We start from the raw sequence: 24,805 nt of genomic DNA on the forward strand, positions 1-24,805 counted from the left end.
CCAACACGCATGCACGATGTGCATATGGGATTATGCAACCGACATCAGCAGCACTTACACGGGCGAGGCAAAACAAATAACATCTTACGATGTCTGTACGTATCACTTTGTGAACCCAAGGAGGTTTTAAAGGGCTCCGCCATCTCATCAGCACTGCGGCTCGGAGAATTCCCACGGCCGTAGCCTGGCTCGATGTTTTACAAACAGGAAGTAGAAACGTATGGGAGCTTCTCTCATCCCAGCAGTTATCCTATTCATGCCAACGATCGCACCCGACGATGCATACGGACCCAGACCAAATATTTTGCCGGTCTGTACCACCTGAGATGGCAAAGCCAACTCTTGAGTCGGAAAGAACCGGTGAATTATGCAATGAGCTTAGTTAATGAGCTTAGTTAGCACAGTTCATCACATTAGCCACTTTTATTATTGAAGTATGCAAACTGGTATGGCTAAATGTGACACCTCGAGTTGTGCCGAATGTTGCTCTGACCTATGAACTAATATTGCCGACAAAAGTAGTTAATCTGTACAAATGAGTACATGGGTTTTTTTTTCTTCTGCTGGTAATGTGTAGATTTAAAACAGCTACACACAATGCACAACCAACCAATACACTATTACTCTACACCGCTGCGAGAGACAAAATACTTTACCAATCCATAAAAAAGAACGAAGTGAGCAAGCTCAGTGCACAATTTTACTCATTGAAAGTATTTGGTCATGAAATGAGGAATGGCACCAAGAAAAGGAAAATGTTCCACAAGTCCAAGAACGCACAGCGACGACAAAACTCAACACCGTGCGAGATGCGGGAGGGGGGGGGTGTCTGATGGCGTCATCGTTGTGCTAAAACAGGGATGGTGCAAACATCGCCCAAATGCAAAACCTTCGTGGCACGTTCATCTACCCTCACGGTTCAGGGTTTTGAATAGTGGAGAAAGTGTGTGTGGGGCGTATTTCCCTTCACGTGAGCGATGTGCTCCGAACGAGATCTCCGATCGTTTCACATTTTTTTTCGTGGTTTGCACGGAATGCGCCGCAATGCTGCACACTAACACTGTCTTGTAACTTTAAATGTACATTGATCGATATCTGAAATGATACATTGGATAGATTGTTGCAATACTACGAGTAAAATATAAAACAAAACAAAAAATTCCATGGAAAAAGCCACCAGGAAGTTGAAATGCATCGTGATGCACACGTCCATCAAACAGCTCCAACATCATGGAGGGGCGCATATTTGCAAACTAGTGTTTCCATGCTCCTTAGCAATGTGATGTGACCCTTGGAGTTGAATATGGTCCCCAAGTCGGATCACTGGGAGTTGTGCAACCACAAGGGTTTCCCCAAAGGAATTGCCAAAGCGTGCCCTCCAGTCGTGATAACGTAACCACCACTAGAATCGCACACAACTTTTCCCCCATTTCGACCTCTGGGGTCGCAGAAAAGTTAACCACTTGGTGTTGGGCGGCAGGCGGGACATATCAAATTGAGCGATTCGCATTGCAATGAGCCTGGGTGTATAAACGCATTTTGGTGGAAAAACCATTCGTAGAGGATAACCGTATGCATTTTTCACAAGTGTGGGGGAGACTGAACTCGGCAATTCCCATCTGTGACGGTGTTGTCGGGATCAATGAGCAGTTGCTACACGATGCTTCTCTTGCTTTCAGGATCGAAGATCAAGACGTCACATCACGGCCAAGGTGGAAGATGCTACCCGCATCTAGCCAAAAGCGTTTTCTACTATCCGCCTAATCTCCTGCTTTGGCGGGTCAACATCATTCGCTGTTGCGACTCGATCGAGTCTGCAGAGAGTACGAACGTCCAGTGTGATGGATGTGTCGTTGTGGTGTGCGGCGAGCTCAGGGACAATTCTAAACAACGGACGATAACCCTGTAGAGCGCAGTGGCAAAGGGGGTTGTCTACTGCTGAATTCTTGTCATGTAAAAAGAAAAAATCGTACATGTTCACATATCTATCGACCTACAGCACAGTCTAAATATAACCCACATTGTCACTGGGTGGGTTAGATCCCCACCAGCGCTAACACACGACACAGTGGAGGCCTACAGGTGCCTGCACTGTCGCTCACAGCAGCAAAGACGCGCGGCGTGCCACGGCTTCTAGACGTGCCACGGCTTCTAGACGTGCCGGCGCACGGTACCACAGACGAGGCAAACACGACCGCGTTTTTGCCGAACAGTACCACAACGGGCGTCAAGTACCCACGCGGGAGTGCACAGTACCAAAAGCTGAGATGTACGATGCCGCGATTTAGGAGTTAGAGTGGCTGGGAAATTCCTGTACATCCCATACCTCTACGGGTACAACGATAGCTTTTAGGATACGCGTACGCCGACTTCCCACCGACCCTGTATGTATGGCGACTACAATGTAACCACTTTGTTTCAAGTGTGAGTGCAGTACCGGGTGCTGAACGGACAAAAGCAGGAATTCTCAAACTCTGTTTAAATGGAAACCCCTCTGATGTGGTCGAAAACCTGGCAGGCCAGAGCAGGTGAGAGTGGAACCACGTTGCTGACTGATCTCACTGTAGCCTTGACCAATAAGGGGGGGGTTGGCAAAATCGCGTTAAGGATGTCGTGGCCTCAACATTTGAGAGGCCTGAACGCAAACGATTGTGACATTTGGCGACCTCAAAAGTTATTTTATTTTGGCAATTTTAACGGACGCCTTCCCTTTTAACTCATCGAATACGAGGCTCCAGCAGCGACCTATCTCTCAAGAAAGCACGGAAACCCCATCGTGGTCCCGGACCCGCAGCTTAAAAAATGTGGGGCTGGGACACCATTGGATGTGGACTGGGCCCTGGGCAGGCTAGAAGATGGTCGTCTCGTACTTGGCACCAGCTGGTTTCTTGTGCTCAGACGGCTGCTCCGCCATCCAAGCTGCCCCACCGTGCAGCGGCTCCACAACTTCCACCTGCACCGCCACAAAGACAAAGATGCGCCCCACCCCCCCCACCGTGTAGCCTTAAACAGACTGTTGGGGCAAGTGCTGTGATCGAGAAGCAGCGCCTGTGAAGGTCGGCATGGCACACAAAGGGGTAGGTGTGCTCAGCACCATGCCCAACCGCCTTTGTCTCCCACACGCGCATACACACGGACAAGTCATGCTTAGAACATGTTATGCATGGACGGGTTCCCTCCGAGATTTATGTTTTTCTTCAAAAGCAAAAAAAAAATACATTGTAACTGTATTGGGCCAAAATGCTGGCAATTACCCTCTTGAAAAAAAAGTCTGGAGACACAGTGGGCTTTTCTGGGTTAAGAAGCATAACAATATCCCCCCCCCTACATTCGCAGAATAACAACATCATGTTCATTACACGGTGACTGGTTTACTTTGTTGTGAATATTAATGGAGGAAAACCTCTTTTTTTTTTTTACAAAAATAATTTACAGTTATATATATGTCAAAGATCTAGGTTTGTATAACTGGCTTGTGCGCAGTCATCAAGTCCCATCTGAAATGCAAAACTTAAAAAGACTTGAATAAATTACCTCACCCCCTGCCCTTTCGTGACCCCTACGTGACCTCTGTTACGGTCGCTCATTCCTCGGCTATTGCGCACCTCCTGCCATCTAAATCACGCTTTTTAAACTACGCCAAGCACCTTGAGCCCAGTCAAGGCGCCCTATAAATATAAAACAAGGCAAGATGAAGCTGTTCGAATTCAAGTAAACTTAAAGAAAAACTACATTTATTCGTCGCGTAGCCACGCGGATTCTCACCGAGGATTTGCAGACGGTGCTGCGGGGTTTAGGGATGGGCTTGCTGGCCTTGGGGCCCTCGGACACATCCCCTCCACCGCTGCCTCCGCCACCTCCGCCCTTGGCTTTGCGTCCCTGCAGCGCCAGCTGGTAGGCCACCTCGAAGGCCTGGCCCAAGGTCAGGATGATTTCGTACGCCAAATTCTGCAGCAGGAAACAGCGTCACGGCCATAAAAACTCATAAAAAACTTTTTATTTTACCAGGAAGGACTCACTGAGCTATGCAGCTCTTTTTCAGAAGCGATTTGGCCACAAATGATAGCTCAACAAAGTGGCTTATCACGTGGAAATTAATACCAGCCAAATACTGTAAAAGCATGTTTCTACACGAGGAGGGAAAAACCGTAGGACCTGGAAAAAAATCCACGCGACTACGGGGAGAATATGTAAACTTGTCAGTGTCGGGATCGAACCCACGACTTCCTGTATACCAGGCGAGTTAATTAACATCTCGCCACCATGGCATCTACGGTTTGCATAAGCTGTGGCACCATCTTCCAAAAAACGTGCCCAACACTGATGCATCGTTTAAACTTGAAACTTCGTGAGCGTGTGAGCTTCTGCGATTCAATGAATGGGGTTTCCTGGTCTAGGCATATAGCAATTAATAAATAATGAATACACAGGAAGTACATCTCTCTGTGTCATTTTTTAAATCCTTTATATTAAGTTCACTTGCTTGCTTGCGTGCTTGCGTGCTTGCTTACGACCGTGCAAATCTTTCGGACGTTTTTTAACCCACTTCCCGTGATCCAATCGAGCTGACATTTTGCACACAGACTCGTTGTGCGTGACAATTTATTTTCGTGAAAAACAAATTCCAAAATTTTACACTATTTAGGGAAAAATAAATAAATATTTAATTACCTATTGCTTAATGGTGGCAGACAATCATCTGACCCATAGGTGGCAGCCATCTCAAGCCAGAGGACGAGAGGACTCTAGCCGCCACACATATAAAGGATTTATAGTGAAAAACTTTGTTTTTACGGGTTAATTTTTTTTGTTTGGTCCACTGGCCTATGGGCCTTCTGGAGCAATGTTTTCGACTGAAGTTTGTTCATTCATTCGTATCCTATACTTGTCAACCAAGTGAAAACCAATTAAGAATACAAGTCTCGTTGTCAAGGGGACGTGTGTTACAAAGACAGGAATAACGTCAATTGCATGACAATGTGCATTAAATATAAACATTTAAAAGCAACTCGAAAGCATACAAAATAATGTGTATATACTTACAACAAACTAAAATAACACAAAATAAAAAGCAACAATTGTCGATCAAAGCAAATGTACACAACATTTTCCACGCACAGTTTCTAGGATGCCAGGTTGTTCCTGGTACTTAAAGCATCTCCAAACTCAGCATTCACTCTCGGCGCCTAACTGTTGTGGCATGATTTATGTTGTGAGGGTTTGAAGCAGGTACAAGCAAAGCAGATAAACTTAAAGTCAGATCTTGATCCTTTGCTGTTAAAATTAACTCCGAGCACTGCAAGTCACTCCTTCGAGACAGTGAAAGGTAACCAAATTGAGAGCAGAAGGCACAGTGATGAACAGTGGCCCGAGTTTGCAATGGGGCACAATGTCGAATTAAAAACAAGATCTAAACTATTCAAAGTTGGTTGTGCTATGAGCAGATTTATAAACAACATCAGCATAATCAATTATGGACATGGCAATGGATGTGACAGGCTGGTGGCGATGGATAATGAGAAACATGATTCGTTTTTCTGAAGCCACAAAATGTAATGGAAATTTTTTTTAACTTTACGTGCTAAATGTATCGAAGGTTACATCAGAAAATGCTTTTACTGTCGAAAAAATGTGTTTGTCATATGCTTGGCACCTTATATATACACCCGGCCTGCTCACCTTGTAAAAGTTTAGTTCGCATTCCGCGAGAGAGAAACGTGCGAGCTCGCGTGCATACAGTCGTGGTGCGAGGGGGCAGCACTCACCACATCAAAGGCGCTGAACACATGGCAGTAGTGGTAGCTGGTCTTTAGGTCTTTGGTGATGTACGCAAAGGTGCACAGATCCTCTGGGTCCTGAGCTGCACACGAGATGTTCCGTATCTCGTGCTCGGCTATCGTGTTCTGCAGAAAGAGGATTCGTGCGAAGGGGACCAAGGGAGGAGAAGGGCGGATTATCGATGGGCTCGACAAAGCGGAATACTCAGCGTGGGATGGAAGCTAAATGAGAAGTCCTTGTGGCGAGGGGGCAAAGGTGACACCAGCTACACTGCATCACCTCGACAACGACCGAGCCGTCCAAGATGCACGACATCTCCGATCCAAAAAACGTTGGTGCCTCAAGTACAAAGGAATAACAGTTGCTGCCACTCGAGAATGGAGGTATTTAGGTACCCGTTGCACTCTCGATGCTCCTGCAGCACTGCAGACCCCACCTACAGTACTCCCCGTTACTGTCTCGGTCTCCCATTCTACATTTGCACGGTGGTGAACGCGAATAATAAAAAACCAGCTGATCCTCACCGAGCCCTCGACCACGAGGACGCCACGTCTTAGACGTGCACATGGAGCACGGCGCACGTTGCTTCAGCCCGCTGCGCCACCCGCGACCTCTCCACCAACTCGAGCGACCTCCTTTATTCGTTACTAAAACCCGCCACCGGTGCCCAACGCTCCTGTGCCATAACCAGCTCCACCACCTTGTACCTCCACGCCACCTCAACACGCTCATACCCACCTTGTTGGAGGCATCGATGAATTTGACTCCTTTGTACGTGATCGAGAGGGTTATGGTTGGGATCTTCTTCATGTCCTCTGTCGACTTCTGCGAACACGGCACATCGTGGGGGATATTCAAATCCATGCGAAACAAAACAGGTTCTTTAACGGTCAGTACAAATACTTTCTGAACTCATAATCGGCGGTGCCAACGTATCAAAAAGGGGGGCAACGTGCACGCACCCTCATCTTGGCGCACGCCTCGTGTGTGGAATCCGTTCCACGAAGGTCCTTCACCAACATGGATCCCATGTACTGTGGGACAACCAACGAGCTCCCGATTACACCACAAAACAATCACATCGCCTGCTGCACACCAACAAAAACACCAGTTGCTGCTTAGCATTCACCGCGTGTTGATCACAGGGTTGAGTAACCACCGCATCATCAACCAACAATCGTTATACCGAGCCCAGTTAACAGTTTACTGAAGAGCATTTGTTACGTGAACTTGCAAACGCTTAGCTATACGCACACAAATACACGTTATGCTCGCATGCACGCGGAAATACATGCACGCTTGCACAAACGCACATGGACGCACACACACAAAACACACGTGCGTGTACACACACATTATGCATGCGCACACTCACACACAAACACAAAGATCCCCCGTGTAGGCTTAACAGACCGTTGGGGCAAGTGCTGTTATGTATGTTCAACTTCTTCTGCACTGTACGTAGCCAACTTTACCTATGATGGCCGTCATGGTCCACGAGACGTTGGCGGGCCAGGAACACGCCCAGCCGCCTTTGTCTCCCCAGTGGCGATGTTTACACACCGTACCAGGTACTCATTTGACGCTAAATCAACCTAAAAGAGGCTCAAGACCGGTTTCAATAATCTTCACTGGTATTGGGCATGAGCAGGAATTGAACTCAACTCGCCAGGTTCGTAGCGCAGCGCGCTAACACTCCCCGACTTACAAATATAAAGATCCCCCGTATAGCCTGAACAGACTGTTGGGGCAAGTGCTGTTAGCGAGTAGCACCTATGAAGGCTGGCACGGCACACGAGGGGGTGGGTGGCCAATAGCACGCCCGGCCGCCTTTGTCTTCCCATTGGTGATGTTTACACCCCACACCAGATACGAATTTGAGGCCGAGTTAACACACACAAGCAAACGCACACGGAGCTTGAACTCGCAAACACACGGGAGTGGGAGGGGGGGAGAGGCTTGAACTCTCACACACGCGCAACACACGCAGACAACAACGACACAGAGGGCTTATTTGGCCCTTGCACTCACGAAGGCCTCGTAGTTGCAGGAGCGCAGGATCAGCTGGTCAGGCTGATGCTGCCACTGCTGCACAGGGGCAGACGTAGTCGCCTCGTGTGGGGGCCGCAGCACCAGCGGAGGCTCGGAGCACTCGTCCTGAGGGGGAGGGAGGGGGGCACAGTGTTGAGAAGGAGCGGGGGGGACCACCACCACCAATACATAACAGTTGCCATTCGCCAATAAGCAACAGTGACGTCACCACCGCGCCTGTGCCAGGCCAGGGGCACTTTGAGGCTGTCACGTGAGGTGTCGAAGGCCCGCCGCTGACAGGTCACGGGACAGACCCAGGTGGTGCCGTGAGTTGACTGACTGACTTAGGAGTGCCAGTGGCGAGATGTTATCTCCCTCGCCTGGTATGCAGGAGGTCGTGGGTGCGATCCCGAGCATGGCGCCTGTATATTTGTATATTGCGTGTTCTTCCCGTGTTGGCGAGGATTTTTCTCCGGGTCCTCCGGTTTTTCCCCTCCGCATTTAGAAACATGCATTTAGAGTATTTGGCTGCTATAAATTTGCACACGATAAGCCACTTCGTTGAGTTATTATTTGTAATAGCCAGGTCGCTTCCGAAAAAGAGCTATATAGATCAGTGGGCCTTACCTGGTAAAAAAATGTAATTAGACTGAGATGACTGGCAGAGGCACCAAGCACTGGCAAGAGCCACTGAACCTCACTGCCACCAACCACGTTTGTGCTCACGACGAACGGTGAGACAAAACACAAATCCAACGCCAAGAGACCGGCACGCCCAATGAAAGTGATGCCACCGCAACTTTCCACAACCCACTTCCTTCTGAAAGATCCTGCAGTGACTTTCAAAAGTCATAACCCAGCTTCCAAAGTCTACTCGTATAGTATCCCACCATCCGGCTATCAATAAATTAAAACAAGGGTACAGTATTCATACTGGTAGGAACCACCTGGTTCCACCAGCCGACAGGGGATTATTGTGTCCGTCCGTCGTGCAGGGAGGGGCTGGGTGGGGAGGGGAGGGTGGCAAGGGGCTGGTTGGGAGGGTGGGGCTGGGTGGGGGTGGGAGGGGTGGGGCTGGGTGGGGAGGGGAGGGTGGGGAGGGTGGCAAGGGGCTGGTTGGGAGGGTGGGGCTGGGTGGGGGGTGGGAGGGGTGGGGCTGGGTGGGGAGGGGCTGGTCACCCCGTGGTGCCCTTATAAAACTCAACGGCGGAATACACCACGCCGCCGTTGACCCTGGCCATTGACCGAGCAACCCAACGTTCCTTACCAGCTCCCTCCGCAGGAATTTGTTCGTAGGCCAAAATCTTATCTCCGTTCCTAGACGCTGTGTGAAGTGAACACAGAATCTGCCGTGCTTGCGTCTTACTTGTAGCCTCCACTCGCCCTACCCCACAGGGCCCCCACCCTCCCTGTCTCTCCTCCCTGGCTCCTCCCCCCCTTCTCTTGCCTATATAACCTCTTGTTGCAGCACCCCTTTTGCCCACTTCAGCAATTGTTTCTTGCTGTGGTTGTCCCACCTGATGACGGATGCTTGTATTGCGCCCGAAACATCGTTATTTAATTTCTTTTATTTTCTACCTACATGACTTTACCGAAAGAACCAAAGAGTATGGATCCCTGCAGTCACGAAAACTTCAAATCTAGATAGAATCAGAATATTGAATTGTACTGGAGGAATCCTACGAGCTATAAAGCTCCTTTTCCACCCATGTCCAGTATTCCACCGATGTCCAGGACACACCGGCACGGTGTGCACATCGCCCCCTTCCCCGCCGCGTGCAATCGCACACGGCCGTCTTACGAGTTGGTTGCCGAGCCGGGACTTGTGCGACGGGTCCTCGTAGCGCTCTCCCAGGGAAGCCAGGATCCGCTTGCGGTGGCCTGTGAGCCCGATCTTCAACACCTGGCAGCACAACCACAACGCGCACGTACGTACGTGTGTATAGTTTAACACGTAAGCTTTCGCGAACAATATCATCCATAATACAGGTTTTTTAGGTTAGATCGCGTAAAAATGTGTCGTTAAACCCGCCACCACCCGACACGGCCAACTAGTAAGGTTTGTCACGTAAACAGAACGTGCCAATTCGTTACTAGTACAGCACACCGGTGTGTTGGAGAGCAAATCCGCAACATTTACAATCTGGCTGCCGCCTGATGATGCCAGTTGTAATTACAGGCGAAACATCGTACTCAGGATTGTAAATGTTGTGAAGGACAAACTAAACACAAAAAGCATTTTTTTAGAAATTGGTTTTTAATCTAGATTTAAAAGTGGCTTCCTAATATCGGAAGGTAGAGCGTTCTAAACGGCCACAGCACATCTGAAACCGCACGATGCAGTGACCGTAACATAATTAGACGAGTAGCGATGCATCGATTAAATCATTAAACATTCATTATTACACCCATGATATGCACATTCAACTCTGCGCGTGAGAATTATTTGATTTACGCATTTACGCAAGTCAGTGCAACATTAGCACAACAGCACCATCTACTGCTTGAGTTAAGGAAGGACGGGATAGGATGAATTGTGCCAAATCGAGATCCCCAGGCCACATTTACATTCTAATTCACAAAGGCATGCCCCTACAGCTCAATTCAAATGGCATTTTACCAGCGGTCATTGAATTACTGTCTACATGTGAAACATCGTACGTTCACGAGCTCAATTTCCCAAAGCTTTCGAACTTGGTCCATTGAGCTGTATCCATTCATGGTGAAGTTCTTGAGGTATTCGGACAGATCCAGCGAGTCCAGCCACTCCGCCACAGACAGGTCGGAACCCGCTCGCCGCACCTGCACCACCACCATCACAAATAAGCGTCCAGCCTCCGAGCGTACGTCTCGACGCGTTACCGCTCGTCCTCTGCGACCGTAGCAATGTGCGAGCGTCCACCCACCACTCACAGCCACATCGCGACGTCGCTGTCAACCCTCCACACCACACGTATGTGCGTGCGTACGTAGAACTTATTTTCGCGCCGTACGTAGCCGATCGTGCATATCAGCACCCGCCATCCACGCCTCCATCACAATTTGGCGGCTGCCCTGCGCACTCCTCCCTCCCGAGCATCAAACGTGCGTTTATAACGCGTGGCAGATGAACCAAATACTGCTAACAAAAATAACTCAGCTCTCATGTCAAAGAGCAAATCCAGTGTTGTTGCTCCCAGGCTCTCTTGCCGGAGAGCAGGATGAGAGTAAAGCCAACGCGCACACGGAGACAATGAAATGCAGCCAATGTAAGAATTCCTCTCAGGAGTGCTTTTTTTGCAATGGGAGCCCAAAAATATCTTGCGGGTGGAACACAGAGCCGTGCCACAGCATGGCTTCATTCCTTTCCGCACCGCTGCGGCTGCAAACACGTCCGTCGCCGCGTTATCAGCAAATCCTTGGCAACATCGTTGGACCACGGCGACTGTTGTGCATCTCTTTCCAGTGAATAACACGATCCGCGGGCAAGAGGATGACAAACAACAAGATGTTTTACTCTTGTACTCTCGTATGAAAGAAGCATTTCCACGGACAAGCAGAGAGGGTTGGGCAGGGTACCTTGGGCAGCAGTCGAGCAGCATTGAGGACCTTCTGCCGGTGCCCCGAGTTGAGGATCCCAATCTCCAGCAGGTCCTGATCTTCCATCGCATTACCCTAGACGCAGATGTGTTCAAGCCCAACAACAAAACATAACGATTTCACGTCTCGGCCATGGCAAAGGACTCTGGCATACCCAGAGTCCTTTGCCTCCGCAGTGCCGATGTAAACGCTGCACAAGGTGCAAATTTCGGGCGAAGTCAACCAAGAGGAAGGCCCCGAGTTCGCATATCAATAGCCAGTGGTTTCCACGGCCGATATTCTAACACAAGTTTTTGGGACTGCAGCACCATATGCAAACCTCACCGCACCACCACTCTCAACATGCACAGGCATGCATGTAGATGAGCACGATGTAAGCACGCGAACAAAAGCGCACGAGAGTAGGTCTGGAGCGCACAGAAACACGATGTTTTGCCCTGCTGAAATATTTAACAAAAACTGGGGAATGTTGTAGAGGGTGTAGTCGTGTATGTTAGCGCCATGCCTAGATTATCACAGTGACCCACGTCACAGCCGATCGCAGATTGGATGGTATCTGCCAGGCAGAAAGCAGGCGGCTGGTCTTACTAAGCCATTTTAAAGGATAAACGGTCATTCAGTAAATTCAGACTGCTATGATAAATGTCTCTCTAATCTCACACGTGTGCAAGCACGGCAGGCCATGTCAAACGGGAGTAGCGCCGCAATTGTTCACAGACGACTTTACGGCAAGTACCTTTATGGGTGCGAGGTGAGGGTGTTTACCAAGGCTTGCAATGCTGTTACTAAACGTACACTGTTACGCAACGACTCGATATTCAAGGTAACAAAAAGGCGCTCAGCCAGATGTGGGGTATGACCTGCAGCGGTCATGGATTATTTTATTTACAAAGTGGTTTAAGGATCCATTTTGCTTTATCCTTTTTTTTTAAGAAAGTTGGTAATATAAACAAAGAAAAAGTGTGACACTGTATTGTTAGTGGTGCATTTTTAGCACATAACAAAAACTCGACGCACGTATCAATTACACACACTGGCGGAGCAAAAGGAATAAATATAAATTAGGTGATGTTTCAGGCAATAGCCCTTCTTCCTAAAGGAGGGTCGTTCATAACAGAAAAAAGGTTATTTCCCAAAGCATCACCAAATAAATATTTCTTCCCTTTTAGGGAAGTGTTATTGACAGACATGTTATTAATATATGCATCTTACGGTCCATATTACTGTGGAAGAAAGCAGATGAGAGGATGAACACTGCTCTTGTCAAACATTATCACAGATGGGTTCTATCGTATCTCTAAAACAGGTTCAATCTGGTTAGTGATTTGAACATTCATCCAGCTGATGTAAACAAGAAAAGAGAAGAGCTGAAATCATTGACAGTTGCGATCGTGGCAGTAAACACACATTCCGACAGAATATTCAGACAATATGCATACATATGTAATATTAACAATACAATATATTTCACAGCTATGTAATATAGCTAACAATCTTGCTGTTTATATCCTGCAAATTTGGCGTCAATAGACAATCAACATGACAACAAACTGCCATAGAAATGTCCTTCCCGCGCTACGCCCAAGCAACAAGGGGCAGCGATACACTTTGGGGAGAACGTGTGGCGGAAACCACAGTGAAAGCTACACTGGCGAGGAATATTTAGAGATGATCCCGAGGCAAAAGGACGCAGCGTTCATCATAAATGGGCTCGACGATTCTCAAATATGGCCGTCGGTAAACTCCCACCTCAAACCCACGTGCAGCCCCATCCAATGGGAATGGCTGCATTGGCGTCAGATGACACATTAGTGCAAACGCCAATGGCTGCAATGAGTGAAAAATCTGGCAACTGCTGCAGCCTGAAAGCAGCCTTCTGAGGCAGCCTGCCCTCAGCGTAAGCGGTGAACGTACACAACCTTCATCCAGCAGGTGTATGCTCTTCTTGATCTGACTCAAATGCTCTCGCGTGTAAGGGGCCATTCAAGCAATATTACAAAATCAAACTCGCAACAAACTGCAATAGAGGTACACGGATGTAAATTTTGCAGAGCACCGTGCATTTGTGGTTCATTGCATTGCACGCACTAATTCACGCTCTGCGAGAGATCCAATCGGGGAGCATCTCTCCATTATCTGCAAGCAAATAGAAAATACTAAAACTGTCCAATATGGTAATGGGCGTTGCTGTTGTTATTGTTGCTGTATTTCCATCACCGATGTTGATTTTATTCCTTCGAATATTTCATCTGGTCATCTCCCTCGAGACGCAACACCTAATTTTGCAAGTGTGTCCAGTGCGTCAGAGGACACCTGCACAGAAAGCGCGCGATATTGCTAGACCTCACTGCAATAGCATGAGTGGAGATACAGGGATTTCACAAGAGCTCTGTACTCAGATATGAATCGCATCACATTGCAATGCAAACGCATTTGGAGTGGTTATTTGTCCTTCAAACATCCCCGGAAGGGCATGAGATATATAAGAAAGCCTTGAGTGAGCGGTAATGTCGTGTGTGCATGAGTGTGTTTGTGTGCATAAGTGTGTGTGTGTGCATGAGTGTGTGTGTGTGCATGGGGAGCAGTAGTGCAGTAGTTAGCGCACTGTGCTATGAACACGGCGACCCGGGTTCAGATTCCCGCTCACGGCCAACACCAGTGAGGTCGACTCGACCTCAAATGAGTACCGGTGCGATGTGTAAACATCGCCACTCGGGAGACAAAGGCATGGTGCCGGCCTTAATAGGCGCTCACTAATAGCAATTGCCCCAAAAATGTTGAAGGTTATATGGGGGGTCGTTGTCTATGCGTGCATGTGCGTGAGGGTTTACACGCGCACAGCAACTGGCTGGACAAAGGTTCTCAACGGAGATGGGTCACCCTGAAGCACAGATGCGCGCGCGCTTGCAGAGCGCTCACTCGGCACGCTGCATCCCATTACACGACACCACCGTCCCCATGGCAACGCAGCCTCGTTGCACTGCAGCGCGAATGACGGCAATAGCAACCCACCGCGCTGCAATAATCCATCAGCTGGGAGGCACGGCCAACACACAAGGACCCCTTTCAGCAAAAGCACATCCATGGGACCCTATTTCCCAGTATTAAGAATAGATATAGACCCTTTCTCCCAGTATTAAGATCATATATACAGACAAATATATTAAAAGCGGAATGCTTTCTGTAATAATACACAGGCGTTAAGATGTTAAAGCACCAATTAGTCAGCTATGACAAGGCATCAAGTCTGCATTAACCACACATGCTTGTGCTTCAACGTGATCCACACATACACTTTGATAACATATCCATTGTCCTCATGTTCTTCTCTGTGAAAGAAAAATTAATACACAAAGCTGCTGGTTTGTTAAATATTTAGTAAATTCGCCATAACAAATGCTGCACCAAAAAAAAAGAAAATGCACAGCCATCGGCTCCCCGAGCATCCGCCCTGGGCTCTCCCTGCGGTCACGGCAGCGAGTGCAGCGTCACACTCGGTGCCCAACCTCCAGGGGTCACAGGAGCACTCGCCAGCAGCAGCAGCAGCCAATGACTGCAAAAGCTCTCTCAGCTGATCCCTTGCTGCACAGCGAATGACTAAGATACAGATGACGGCAAAATCTGGAAGTGAGCCCCTTTCAGTAGCTGTCAGGATTAGGATAATCCGTGACATTTTATGAAAAAAATGTTTTAAGATGCTAGAATATTGAGCACGATGGCATTTTAAGCAAAGTGCATTTCCCAACACGAGTGGAATATTTGTTACATATATGCAATATGCATTGCATGTCAATGCAGAAGACAGTATACTGTACGTGCACATACGATGCGTGTGTGTGCGCGTGCGGTACCCACCACAAAGTTGAGGTCATCGTAGCCATTTGCAAGCAGCTGTGCCTCATACTGGGGCAGTCCAAGCGCGTCCAACCACTGGCCCACACTGCTTCGGCCCCCTGCGCCACCGGCACCCCCTGCATAGGGCACACGCCGGTACGCGCCGTCCATGCGATAGCATTGGCACTCCGCTGGCGACAACTGACAGTGCCACATCCCCGCCTACGGCTTGCACGCACACTCGCAGTCGCACGTGCACGCGCGCACACACGCAAGAGCTCTGACTACGCACACCCCTCTTCTTTCCGATCTCCTGGTTTTTACCCCCCCCCTCCACTCCCTTTCTCCAGCTGCTGGACCGTTCCCTCCTTAAGGGTCACCGCCGTTTGCCGCAACGATGCCGCTGGGGACGAAACCGCTACCGACTTTGTTGCACCGCATTGCTACGTATCGAAGGCAGAAACGAACGGCGTGCGCGTTATCGCTGGGTCTGCGATTGCCGGGGCGATGTCATGAGAACGCGCGCTCGCGCCTGCCTGTCTGCCTGCCTTCCTGCCTGCGCAGTGTTCCCGCACGTGTGCGATGCTGCGCGTGATGCCGCGCGGCTAGACCGCGCGGGGCGCACGAGAGAGGCTGCGCGTGCGCGCGCACGCACAACAGACATTACGCTCCTGCGTGCGTGCGGCGCCGCGTTTATGTATGCGTGCACGACAATGTTACGCGCGTGTGCGTTAAAGGATAAAAATAGAACGCGTGTCACGGTGTGCTCCAAGCCCCCTCATTTTGACGCCACATTATATCCATCCACGACTTAAGCAAACTTCAAATTACTACTCATTAATACCTTGCAGAGACTGTAAGCATGTCTCATAAAGGCATAAGCAAAACATATTTGGCATCTCATTGGGCTCTTACATGGTGAAATAAATGTAAGACAAAGATTTTTTTTTGTAATGGTATTTCATCATTACAGTTTTCCATCGTTTGTCATATTTTCCCTTCGCCCAAATTTTCACCAACCTTGGAGTACCAGCAGTTGGTTTGTATATTCTATTTTACGGTTTTATATTCAGATTAAGGTAACAAAAATTTGTAATCACCCAACTGTTTAATAATATGGAAAGCGCAGTGTTTACAGCAGAGGTGGGACAAAGTCATTGTTATGCAAGTCCAAGTCGAGTCGCAAGTCATCAAATTCATGACTCGAGTCTGACTCGAGTCCAAGTCACATGACTCGAGTCCACATCTCATAGGTGGGACAAAGTCATTGTTATGCAAGTCCAAGTCGAGTCGCAAGTCATCAAATTCATGACTCGAGTCTGAATCGAGTCCAAGTCACATGACTCGAGTCCACACCTCTGGTTTACAGCGTGTGCCTTGCAGTCACACAGTTGCCAGTTCACATCCCGGTCAGGGGTCAACCCTGCCCTTCATCTATTTGGTGACAAAGTGAGTGGCTTTTAGTGGGAGATTAACAGTCATTGCATTTTGTAAATTCACGCCTGCTATAGGAATGTGGAATTCCATGTTTGGCTCAGTGAACGAAATGTCCTGCATAGGTATTTTGAAACATTTATAGGCTACATGAACACGTGGCAATAGAATGTACGTCTACAATCATATCATTGTTTTACATTCGTCACACAATGCGACACACGTTAGGAGATGCAGGGCAATCTGAGGATGTTGACACTCCAACTCTTGCAACTCTGTCCTCCCCCCGGACCGAAATAACTAAAATTGTATCACCGAGTAACCAACCAAGAGGTGAAACAAGGAAACCTTTGCAAAAACAATAAGGACATAATGGTAGGTTTTTACCCTTTTAACTGGTACAAAACTGACACCTTTATTCAAGGCATCATGTTTGCAATGACCACAACACAAGTAGTCAATAAAGCAAACAAAAAGAAGCAACTCTGATAAGGATAATAATATGCACTGTCCTTGAAGTTGATTGGCCCACACCCGAGACGGCTTTCTTTAGAGCCTAGTCCCCATTGGTGTAGGGCCAGATGACACCAGAAGGCGTACAACTCAAAAACAGTGCAATATCAGAGTATTGAGAGTTCGGGGTAAACATTTACACTATGAGATCTCTTTTACCAGTGGCAAAATATAATGGTAGGTTTTTACCCTTTTAACTGGTACAAAACTGACACCTTTATTCAAGGCATCATGTTTGCAATGACCACAACACAAGTAGTCAATAAAGCAAACAAAAAGAAGCAACTCTGATAAGGATAATAATATGCACTGTCCTTGAAGTTGATTGGCCCACACCCGAGACGGCTTTCTTTAGAGCCTAGTCCCCATTGGTGTAGGGCCAGATGACACCAGAAGGCGTACAACTCAAAAACAGTGCAATATCAGAGTATTGAGAGTTCGGGGTAAACATTTACACTATGAGATCTCTTTTACCAGTGGCAAAATATAATGGTAGGTTTTTACCCTTTTAACTGGTACAAAACTGACACCTTTATTCAAGGCATCATGTTTGCAATGACCACAACACAAGTAGTCAATAACTACACAAGTAGCAGGGTGTGGGCCAATCAACTTCAAGGACAGTGCATATTATTATCCTTATCAGAGTTGCTTCTTTTTGTTTGCTTTATTGACTACTTGTGTTGTGGTCATTGCAAACATGATGCCTTGAATAAAGGTGTCAGTTTTGTACCAGTTAAAAGGGTAAAAACCTACCATTATATTTTGCCACTGGTAAAAGAGATCTCATAGTGTAAATGTTTACCCCGAACTCTCAATACTCTGATATTGCACTGTTTTTGAGTTGTACGCCTTCTGGTGTCATCTGGCCCTACACCAATGGGGACTAGGCTCTAAAGAAAGCCGTCTCGGGTGTGGGCCAATCAACTTCAAGGACAGTGCATATTATTATCCTTATCAGAGTTGCTTCTTTTTGTTTGCTTTATTGACTACTTGTGTTGTGGTCATTGCAAACATGATGCCTTGAATAAAGGTGTCAGTTTTGTACCAGTTAAAAGGGTAAAAACCTACCATTATATTTTGCCACTGGTAAAAGAGATCTCATAGTGTAAACAATAAGGACTTGAGATATCACGACCAAACTGAAGAATTGAGGTGCATACAGAAGATTCGATTAAAATAAGATTACCAAATAAAATTACATTTAGACGATTATCACGGTTGGCTTTGTACGCTGCGAAAGAAGTTCAACATACATACATACATACAACCAAAAGTATATGCACATAATCCCAACCAACCATGAGATGTATCTTGTGCGGTCATATGAAATATGCACAAATATGGGGCAGTGTGTGTGTCTGTGCGTGTGCATACATACATACAAGCATACGTGTGTAGGCCAGTGTAGGGTCATGTCTGTGACTGTACGTGTGTGTATTACCAAAATATCTCTACTTATAGCAACTGTAACCTACATTGTAGGGTACCAGCCCAAGGGGAGACTTGCCTGAATGATTAATGTTCCTTGGGACAGTTTCCTTGGTGATGCCGGCATCTATTGAGCTCATAATTTTGTCAATCTGTAGGGAATAAAAGGGGCATTTAAGAAGATGGAGATTGAATAAGAGGCAAGGTGAAAGTACATGATTGAGCAACATGAATGCAAGGTCAGTTGTATCATCTGCACACCAGGTTAAATTCCATTATTGTATGCACACAAGCTTTTTGTCATCTGCTCACGGATTGTCAATGTGCACGGAACCGTAATGTCAATTAGTGCTGCTGTTATCAGTTAGCACACAAACTGTAATTGTTCTCAGCGCATTGTTTAATCGGTATAATGTAAGCAGCGTTGTGTTCATAGTGGTGACCGTATGTGATGCTGTGCTGCACTTTACGTGCCAGCTAGTCTATTTTACGTAAACAATAACGACAATTTGTAAAGCGCCGAAACGTCGCAAAGCCATTACAATCACCGACACACAACCATGAATGTTGTGATTATCATCAACCACATAACCACCGCATTATCCAAATTTCCAAAAAACTCTCTGTACAGACAACCGTGCTTGATTTTGACACAAGTGCAAATTATGATTGTTAAATGGGAAAGCCTAGTGTTAATCGCTTGTTGCTCTACGCCTTCTAATTAGGGGAAGTGAAACATCTTGCAATCATGTCTTAACAACGGCGAGCACACATTCATGCTAGCAGTCCAAAATATCCCCCTGTAAAAAGCAACGCATCACATTCATAATAAATGAATTCATCATATTCTGTTCGAAGGATCGCAAACCTGCAAATGACTGTGTGCATGTTTGATGTGGTTTAAAGCAGTGTTACTATGTAAATGTATTTTTTTTTATGACTGGTAGGAACAGGACCAAAATTGGGAAGCATATTTCCTAAAATCGCGAGATCATTTCTATTATTCAAGCCTTCGTGCGGATAAGAGGAGTGACCCGGATTCTGGAAGTGGTGAACAATACATCGATTTCTTAGTCTTTCCATGGCTATGATGATGTGACATCATCCTATTACCTGCATTACTTTTAAAATTGACCATCTGGATAAACTAAACCATGCACAAAAAAAGAGGTAATATGTTCTGCCATTTACACAGCCCCTATTATATTGGATAATAAGAGTTGTACTGAATTAATAATACATATTTATTTAGTTGTATTTCTAACATGTATTTGAAAAGGATGAAAACTGAGTAATAAGAAGACAGCAGGTGAAAAAAGGCTTCTCTTGCAAGAAATACCTGGGAAAAATACATGGTACAAAGGAAAGCAAGAATGTGTCAAAGCACACAAGCAACACATTAAATATTTACACCAAAAATACATATTCACGTGTAAGGAATACCGTAACCTGGGCTCTAATTTTCAAATGTTAATAATATCGTCGAGATGCTTCTCATGTAGATTTTTTTGTGGTGCCAAAGGTTTAAAAAACTGATGGCGAGTCAGCAAAATGTTACGAGAACGTGAAAGCCGATTCCTGACACAGTTGGACACGTGTTCAAAAGAATTCCACGCTTTTTGTTATTTAGGCATTCAAACGCCAATGGGAGACACACGAACGCCCTAACAGAGGAACGTCAAGGAAAGAAAGGGTAAAAGCTGAATTAACTTAACACTCATTATTTATTTTGGAGCATAAAGTGAAGGTTAACCTTGAACCACCCTTAAATGCAACAAAACTGAAACCTTTTTTTACGAGGAATCATGTCTGCATTAACCACAATACTTATGGTCAGAATGCAAAAAAAAACATACTCTGATAATATATGCATTGCCTTGCATTGTCCTTGAAACTGATTGGTCCACACCAGAGACAGCTTTCTTTTGAGCCTCGTCTCAATTGGTGCTAGACCAGAGGATGCCAAAAGGCGTACAGAAAAAACCCTATTATTATATTTTGGTACTGACAAAGGAGGTCCTAATGATGAAATTAAAATATAAATAATTACGATTCCCACCCCCGCATGGATACGATTTGGTACTTCTTCGTGCTGGGAGTACAACACAAAATGGATGAGGCAGTTTTACACCAACATTAAGGACACAATGGTTCAAGTATTTAACCTTGAGGACCACTGCGATTTGGGTGGCATGTTTAAACTTCTTGGTTCCCGGTGTGTCCTCGGCTCAGCATGTCCCTCGTACGATTCACCACAGATTTTTGGGTTTGGTCATAATGATCCTGCCAAAATTAGTCATTAAGAAGCCTCCGCCACACAAAGCAGCCAAACAAATTAATCGTCACGTGTACAAGCTTTTAACCCTCCAATGATTATAGTTTGCAGGGCGCCGGGAAGTTTAAACACGATTCTCACAAACAAATTTAACGATTCGTCAAACATCATCAGGTCAACATCCAGGAAGTCAGAATGACAAATCCAGAAAGTCATAATCTGACAAAAGAACTTGAGCGTAGAGATCGTGGAACTCAAAATGCAAGCCACACTTTTAACTACATATGCCGACAGCTTTTGCAGGACGCAAATAATTTGAATGGATTTGTTCTTTGACCTAAAAGTGTACCAAAGCACCTTCAGGGGTTTGCAAGATTGGAATTCATGTTGAAAGAGAATATTCCTGAAAGTTGAAAGACGCAAACTACGTCTCACATGATGATGTTAAACCTGAACAATTACTAAATTAGCATCAACAGCAAGAGCAGCAAAAGCAACAGCAAAAGCAAATCAACAGCAGGCGCCACAGAAATGACGTGGCCATCAACAGCGCAGCAGCAACCATAGCAAGGGGTGAAGGAGATATTTTAGGCCAAGGCAGGTTTTGAGAGCAATAGGTCGGGGGAGCTGGTCACCATGAGCTCCACGATACAGACACCACCACATAGTGGTGAATCTGATTAATTATATATTGATTATATTAATTGGAAGGAAAAAAATGTACATTCATTAATTGAATGTTTTTTTATTAACTTTTAAAATTTCAGCACTGCCACCCCCCCCACCCACCCCTACTCCCCTCAAGAAGTTTCTATAGCTGCCTCTGGCCCCCGTATTGCACCAACTAAACGATTGTGGCAGCGGGTTGGACACCGATGCACAGAATGGCAATAATAGCCGCGATTGAAAAACACAACAGCTCTCCACGCACCCAGGCACCAGCGAAGGCTGTGGAGCTGAGATTGCCTCCCCTCTCAACCAATTAAAAACAAACAAAACACGAATGCTACGTTCTGCGGCTATGGCGTCACACTGGCAATGACTCGCTTGCATCATCAGCCAGTCAGTAAGGTAATTCCAGAGAAAACACCAACTGGACACCTCAGGGCTAACTGAACACCATAAAATGCTCGGTGCGATAACCGTAGCTGGAAGGGTGGATTCCTAGTGTGGCGGTGTCTGCGTGTGTTAGCTTCGCAAGAAAAAAAAAAAATGTTACACGATGACAGCACAGACACCGCCACTTTACACTGGGTACCCCGCCAAAGCCAGTCACCCCGGTGGCACGGTCTAAAGGCCAAACACCAGCCAGATGCAAATTTACTGTGACTCACGGCAGGAAGCGCTGTTCAACCAAAGCTAGTTTCCATGGCAGGCCTCGGTGTCAAGCCTATAACGCTTGATGGAAGAGTGGGTCTTGTGCAGACTTTAGGAGTTGGTACGGAGCCTGCTGAAGCTCAGGAAGTGGAGACTGTCCTCATATCCTAATTTTCCATAAATATGTTAAATTCCTCTGTTGATATGCCAATTCCTTTGTCAAGGCGCCCTTCCCTCCTCTAACCCAGCTTAGATATACGCTGCCAAGCCTGGTGGTGTTTCATTCAGACGCTGTCTTTCCGACAGACCTGTTCTTCACCTGAGGACGGCTGCTTGCGCTGTGGCCGAAACGTCGTGAGAATTGTATTTTATTGGTTAATTTTTATTATTTTATTATTTCCCTTCTACGTGACTTTACCGAAAGAACCAAGAAGATGAATCCCTGCAGTCACGAAAGCTTTAAATCAAAATTTGTCCTCAAGGAGTTGGCCCTAAAAGACTCCAGAGCTTGCTCATGTCTTAGGTCATAACAAAACTGGGATGGCATTCCCAGATCTACAGACTGGTCTACCATGGGTGTGGGGAAAAAAATAACCAGAGGCCCTTTAAGGTCGACAGAGCTCAACATGGAAAAAAAAATAGGCTCTTTGGAGAAATCAATAAAATTGTGCTACTCATCCCAGTAATAATAAAACAAAATGTCAGCCTGATGATGCGAGTTATTTGAACGTGCAACGTCATCACCGTGTGATAAACGGTCCTGTGTTGTTTGTTTTAAATAGGGGGCAGGAAGCCAGAGTGCACAGCCTATGTAGTGTGTATCAGTGCCGTGATGACGCCACCGCCACTTCGTGGTGAACGGTCGTCGTCGTTGTTGTTGTTCTCCACGTTCACCACTGCGTACTTGCAGTTTAAATACATTTTTCTTCGTTAAACCCATGATTGCAAATTAATGCATCGGCGTCTAATAAGTTGCCACTATCATTTAGGTATTGTCTGTGGAAGTGTAGCAAACCACAAAGTAACAAAATAAATAATACATTTTAAGAAAAGGGTTTAACAAAAGAATTGGGAACACGGAGAAAGAAGAGGGGCATGAGGATTGGTGACATGCAATGTGGGATGGCAATTATGGATGAGTGCGAGATTGAATAAAGATCACTGAATAAAGGCATGTGAGGCTACAGGATGTGACGAGATCAGATATGCAGTGGAAGGTCGAGTGGGGATGGGGCGACTGGTTAAATGAGTGAAAGAGTTGTCATTTTATCTGGATTTTGCATGTATATAAAACAAGTGTATTTGATGCGTTAATCGTTGAATCCTTCTGTAGATCCGTAGGCCATGTGTCTGAGATCCTGCTACATAAAAATCTGGACAAATTAGCCTCAATGGAATAGAAAATGCATTCCACCACATTTAAGCACACACTAAAATAACTGCACGGCTCACTCGAGTGCAGCCTGGTTTACGAGTCTAATTTTCTACCATCATTTAACAGTGTAAAACACAAATAGTTTATATGCACAGATTGCTTACCCATATAGAAAAATGAAACAATGCATCTTCCCCCTGATCATGTATGTGTTACTGTCCTCAACTGTCTGGGACCACCTCTCAAGTCCTCTGCACGACTCCACCACCCTGTTCACAGCTTGAGGACTTCCTTTGCACAGGACCGTCTCTTCTAGATGGCTTCTTCTTATTAAGGAAGCCCTCTTGTCTTACCCTCTCCCCATGTTCACCTCTCCCCCTGACTTCTCCCTTCTTATTAAAATATGAATTCCCTCTACTTCCCCACAATCTAATAATAATGTCTTCCTTCGTGTTATTTTTTTTAGACAGTTGCTGAGCACAAGCCGAAAGGCCCAACACGGCAATCAGCCGTCACGCAATAAAGTCTTGAAATGAAGTCGCTTTTAGACGATGTATACATCTGTACAAGTAGCCACGTACTATGTACACGTGTGATATTTAACACAAGTGTTTAGCAGTCTGGACCTGAACTCTTTAATACACCCTTGATCTCCCCCAGGCACACATACACTGGCACTCCAGCCCAACTTATTGACAATAAACAATAAATCAATCCAATTAGATGCAAATAAATATCATTATCCTATACAATTACCACATATATATGCAACACTACTGGCCCCCACATATCCCCAAAGCATATTAGCATGAATATCATTCCAGCGTAATTTTTTGACAAAAACACGGAAAACCAATTAGTCGCATTACAAATTTCAAGAATTAAGAGGTCAAACATATGTTAAACACTAACCCTAAAATACTTTAGACATTACCACTACTGTACCCTAGATACCACACCAATCCATAACTGCAAGAATACACATGTACCTGACCCAAAACACTTAAAGCGAACCAATTACATGGACAACATGGCTCAGTCGAGCACGTATTTAACAACTGCCCTACCCACGTTTAAGTGCGCATAACGAACAACGTAAAATATAACGATCACCGTGAAACGGTAAAACATGAAAAAGGCATGATGTGAAACGTGAAGACAATGCAAGGGGGGGGGGGGAACGGGGGGGGGGGAACGGGGGGGGGGGAATGGGGGGGGGGGAACGGGGGGGGTAATAA

General features: G+C 46.3%; 1 protein-coding gene across 4 annotated transcripts in view; it reads right to left on the reverse strand.

The window, feature by feature from the left end:
- Positions 1 to 566: 566 nt before the first annotated feature.
- The window catches only part of LOC144932405 (ankyrin repeat and SAM domain-containing protein 1A-like), a 46,493-nt gene continuing 22,254 nt past the window's right edge, over positions 567 to 24,805 (reverse strand). For all 4 annotated transcript variants that reach the window (XM_078856424.1, XM_078856426.1, XM_078856425.1 and 1 more), the window contains exons 14-24: positions 18,680 to 18,752; positions 15,244 to 15,359; positions 11,368 to 11,463; positions 10,471 to 10,611; positions 9,611 to 9,712; positions 7,810 to 7,935; positions 6,741 to 6,812; positions 6,517 to 6,603; positions 5,766 to 5,903; positions 3,766 to 3,948; positions 567 to 2,953 (exon numbers count right to left, since the gene is read on the reverse strand). In XM_078856424.1, the coding sequence (XP_078712550.1) occupies positions 2,849 to 2,953; positions 3,766 to 3,948; positions 5,766 to 5,903; positions 6,517 to 6,603; positions 6,741 to 6,812; positions 7,810 to 7,935; positions 9,611 to 9,712; positions 10,471 to 10,611; positions 11,368 to 11,463; positions 15,244 to 15,359; positions 18,680 to 18,752 (1,239 nt within the window). In that variant the 3' untranslated portion in view covers positions 567 to 2,848. The remainder of the gene's footprint in view (positions 2,954 to 3,765; positions 3,949 to 5,765; positions 5,904 to 6,516; positions 6,604 to 6,740; positions 6,813 to 7,809; positions 7,936 to 9,610; positions 9,713 to 10,470; positions 10,612 to 11,367; positions 11,464 to 15,243; positions 15,360 to 18,679; positions 18,753 to 24,805) is intronic.

This window comes from Lampetra fluviatilis, chromosome 5, assembly GCF_964198595.1.
Source record: "Lampetra fluviatilis chromosome 5, kcLamFluv1.1, whole genome shotgun sequence".
Taxonomy (NCBI): Eukaryota; Metazoa; Chordata; class Hyperoartia; order Petromyzontiformes; family Petromyzontidae; genus Lampetra; species Lampetra fluviatilis.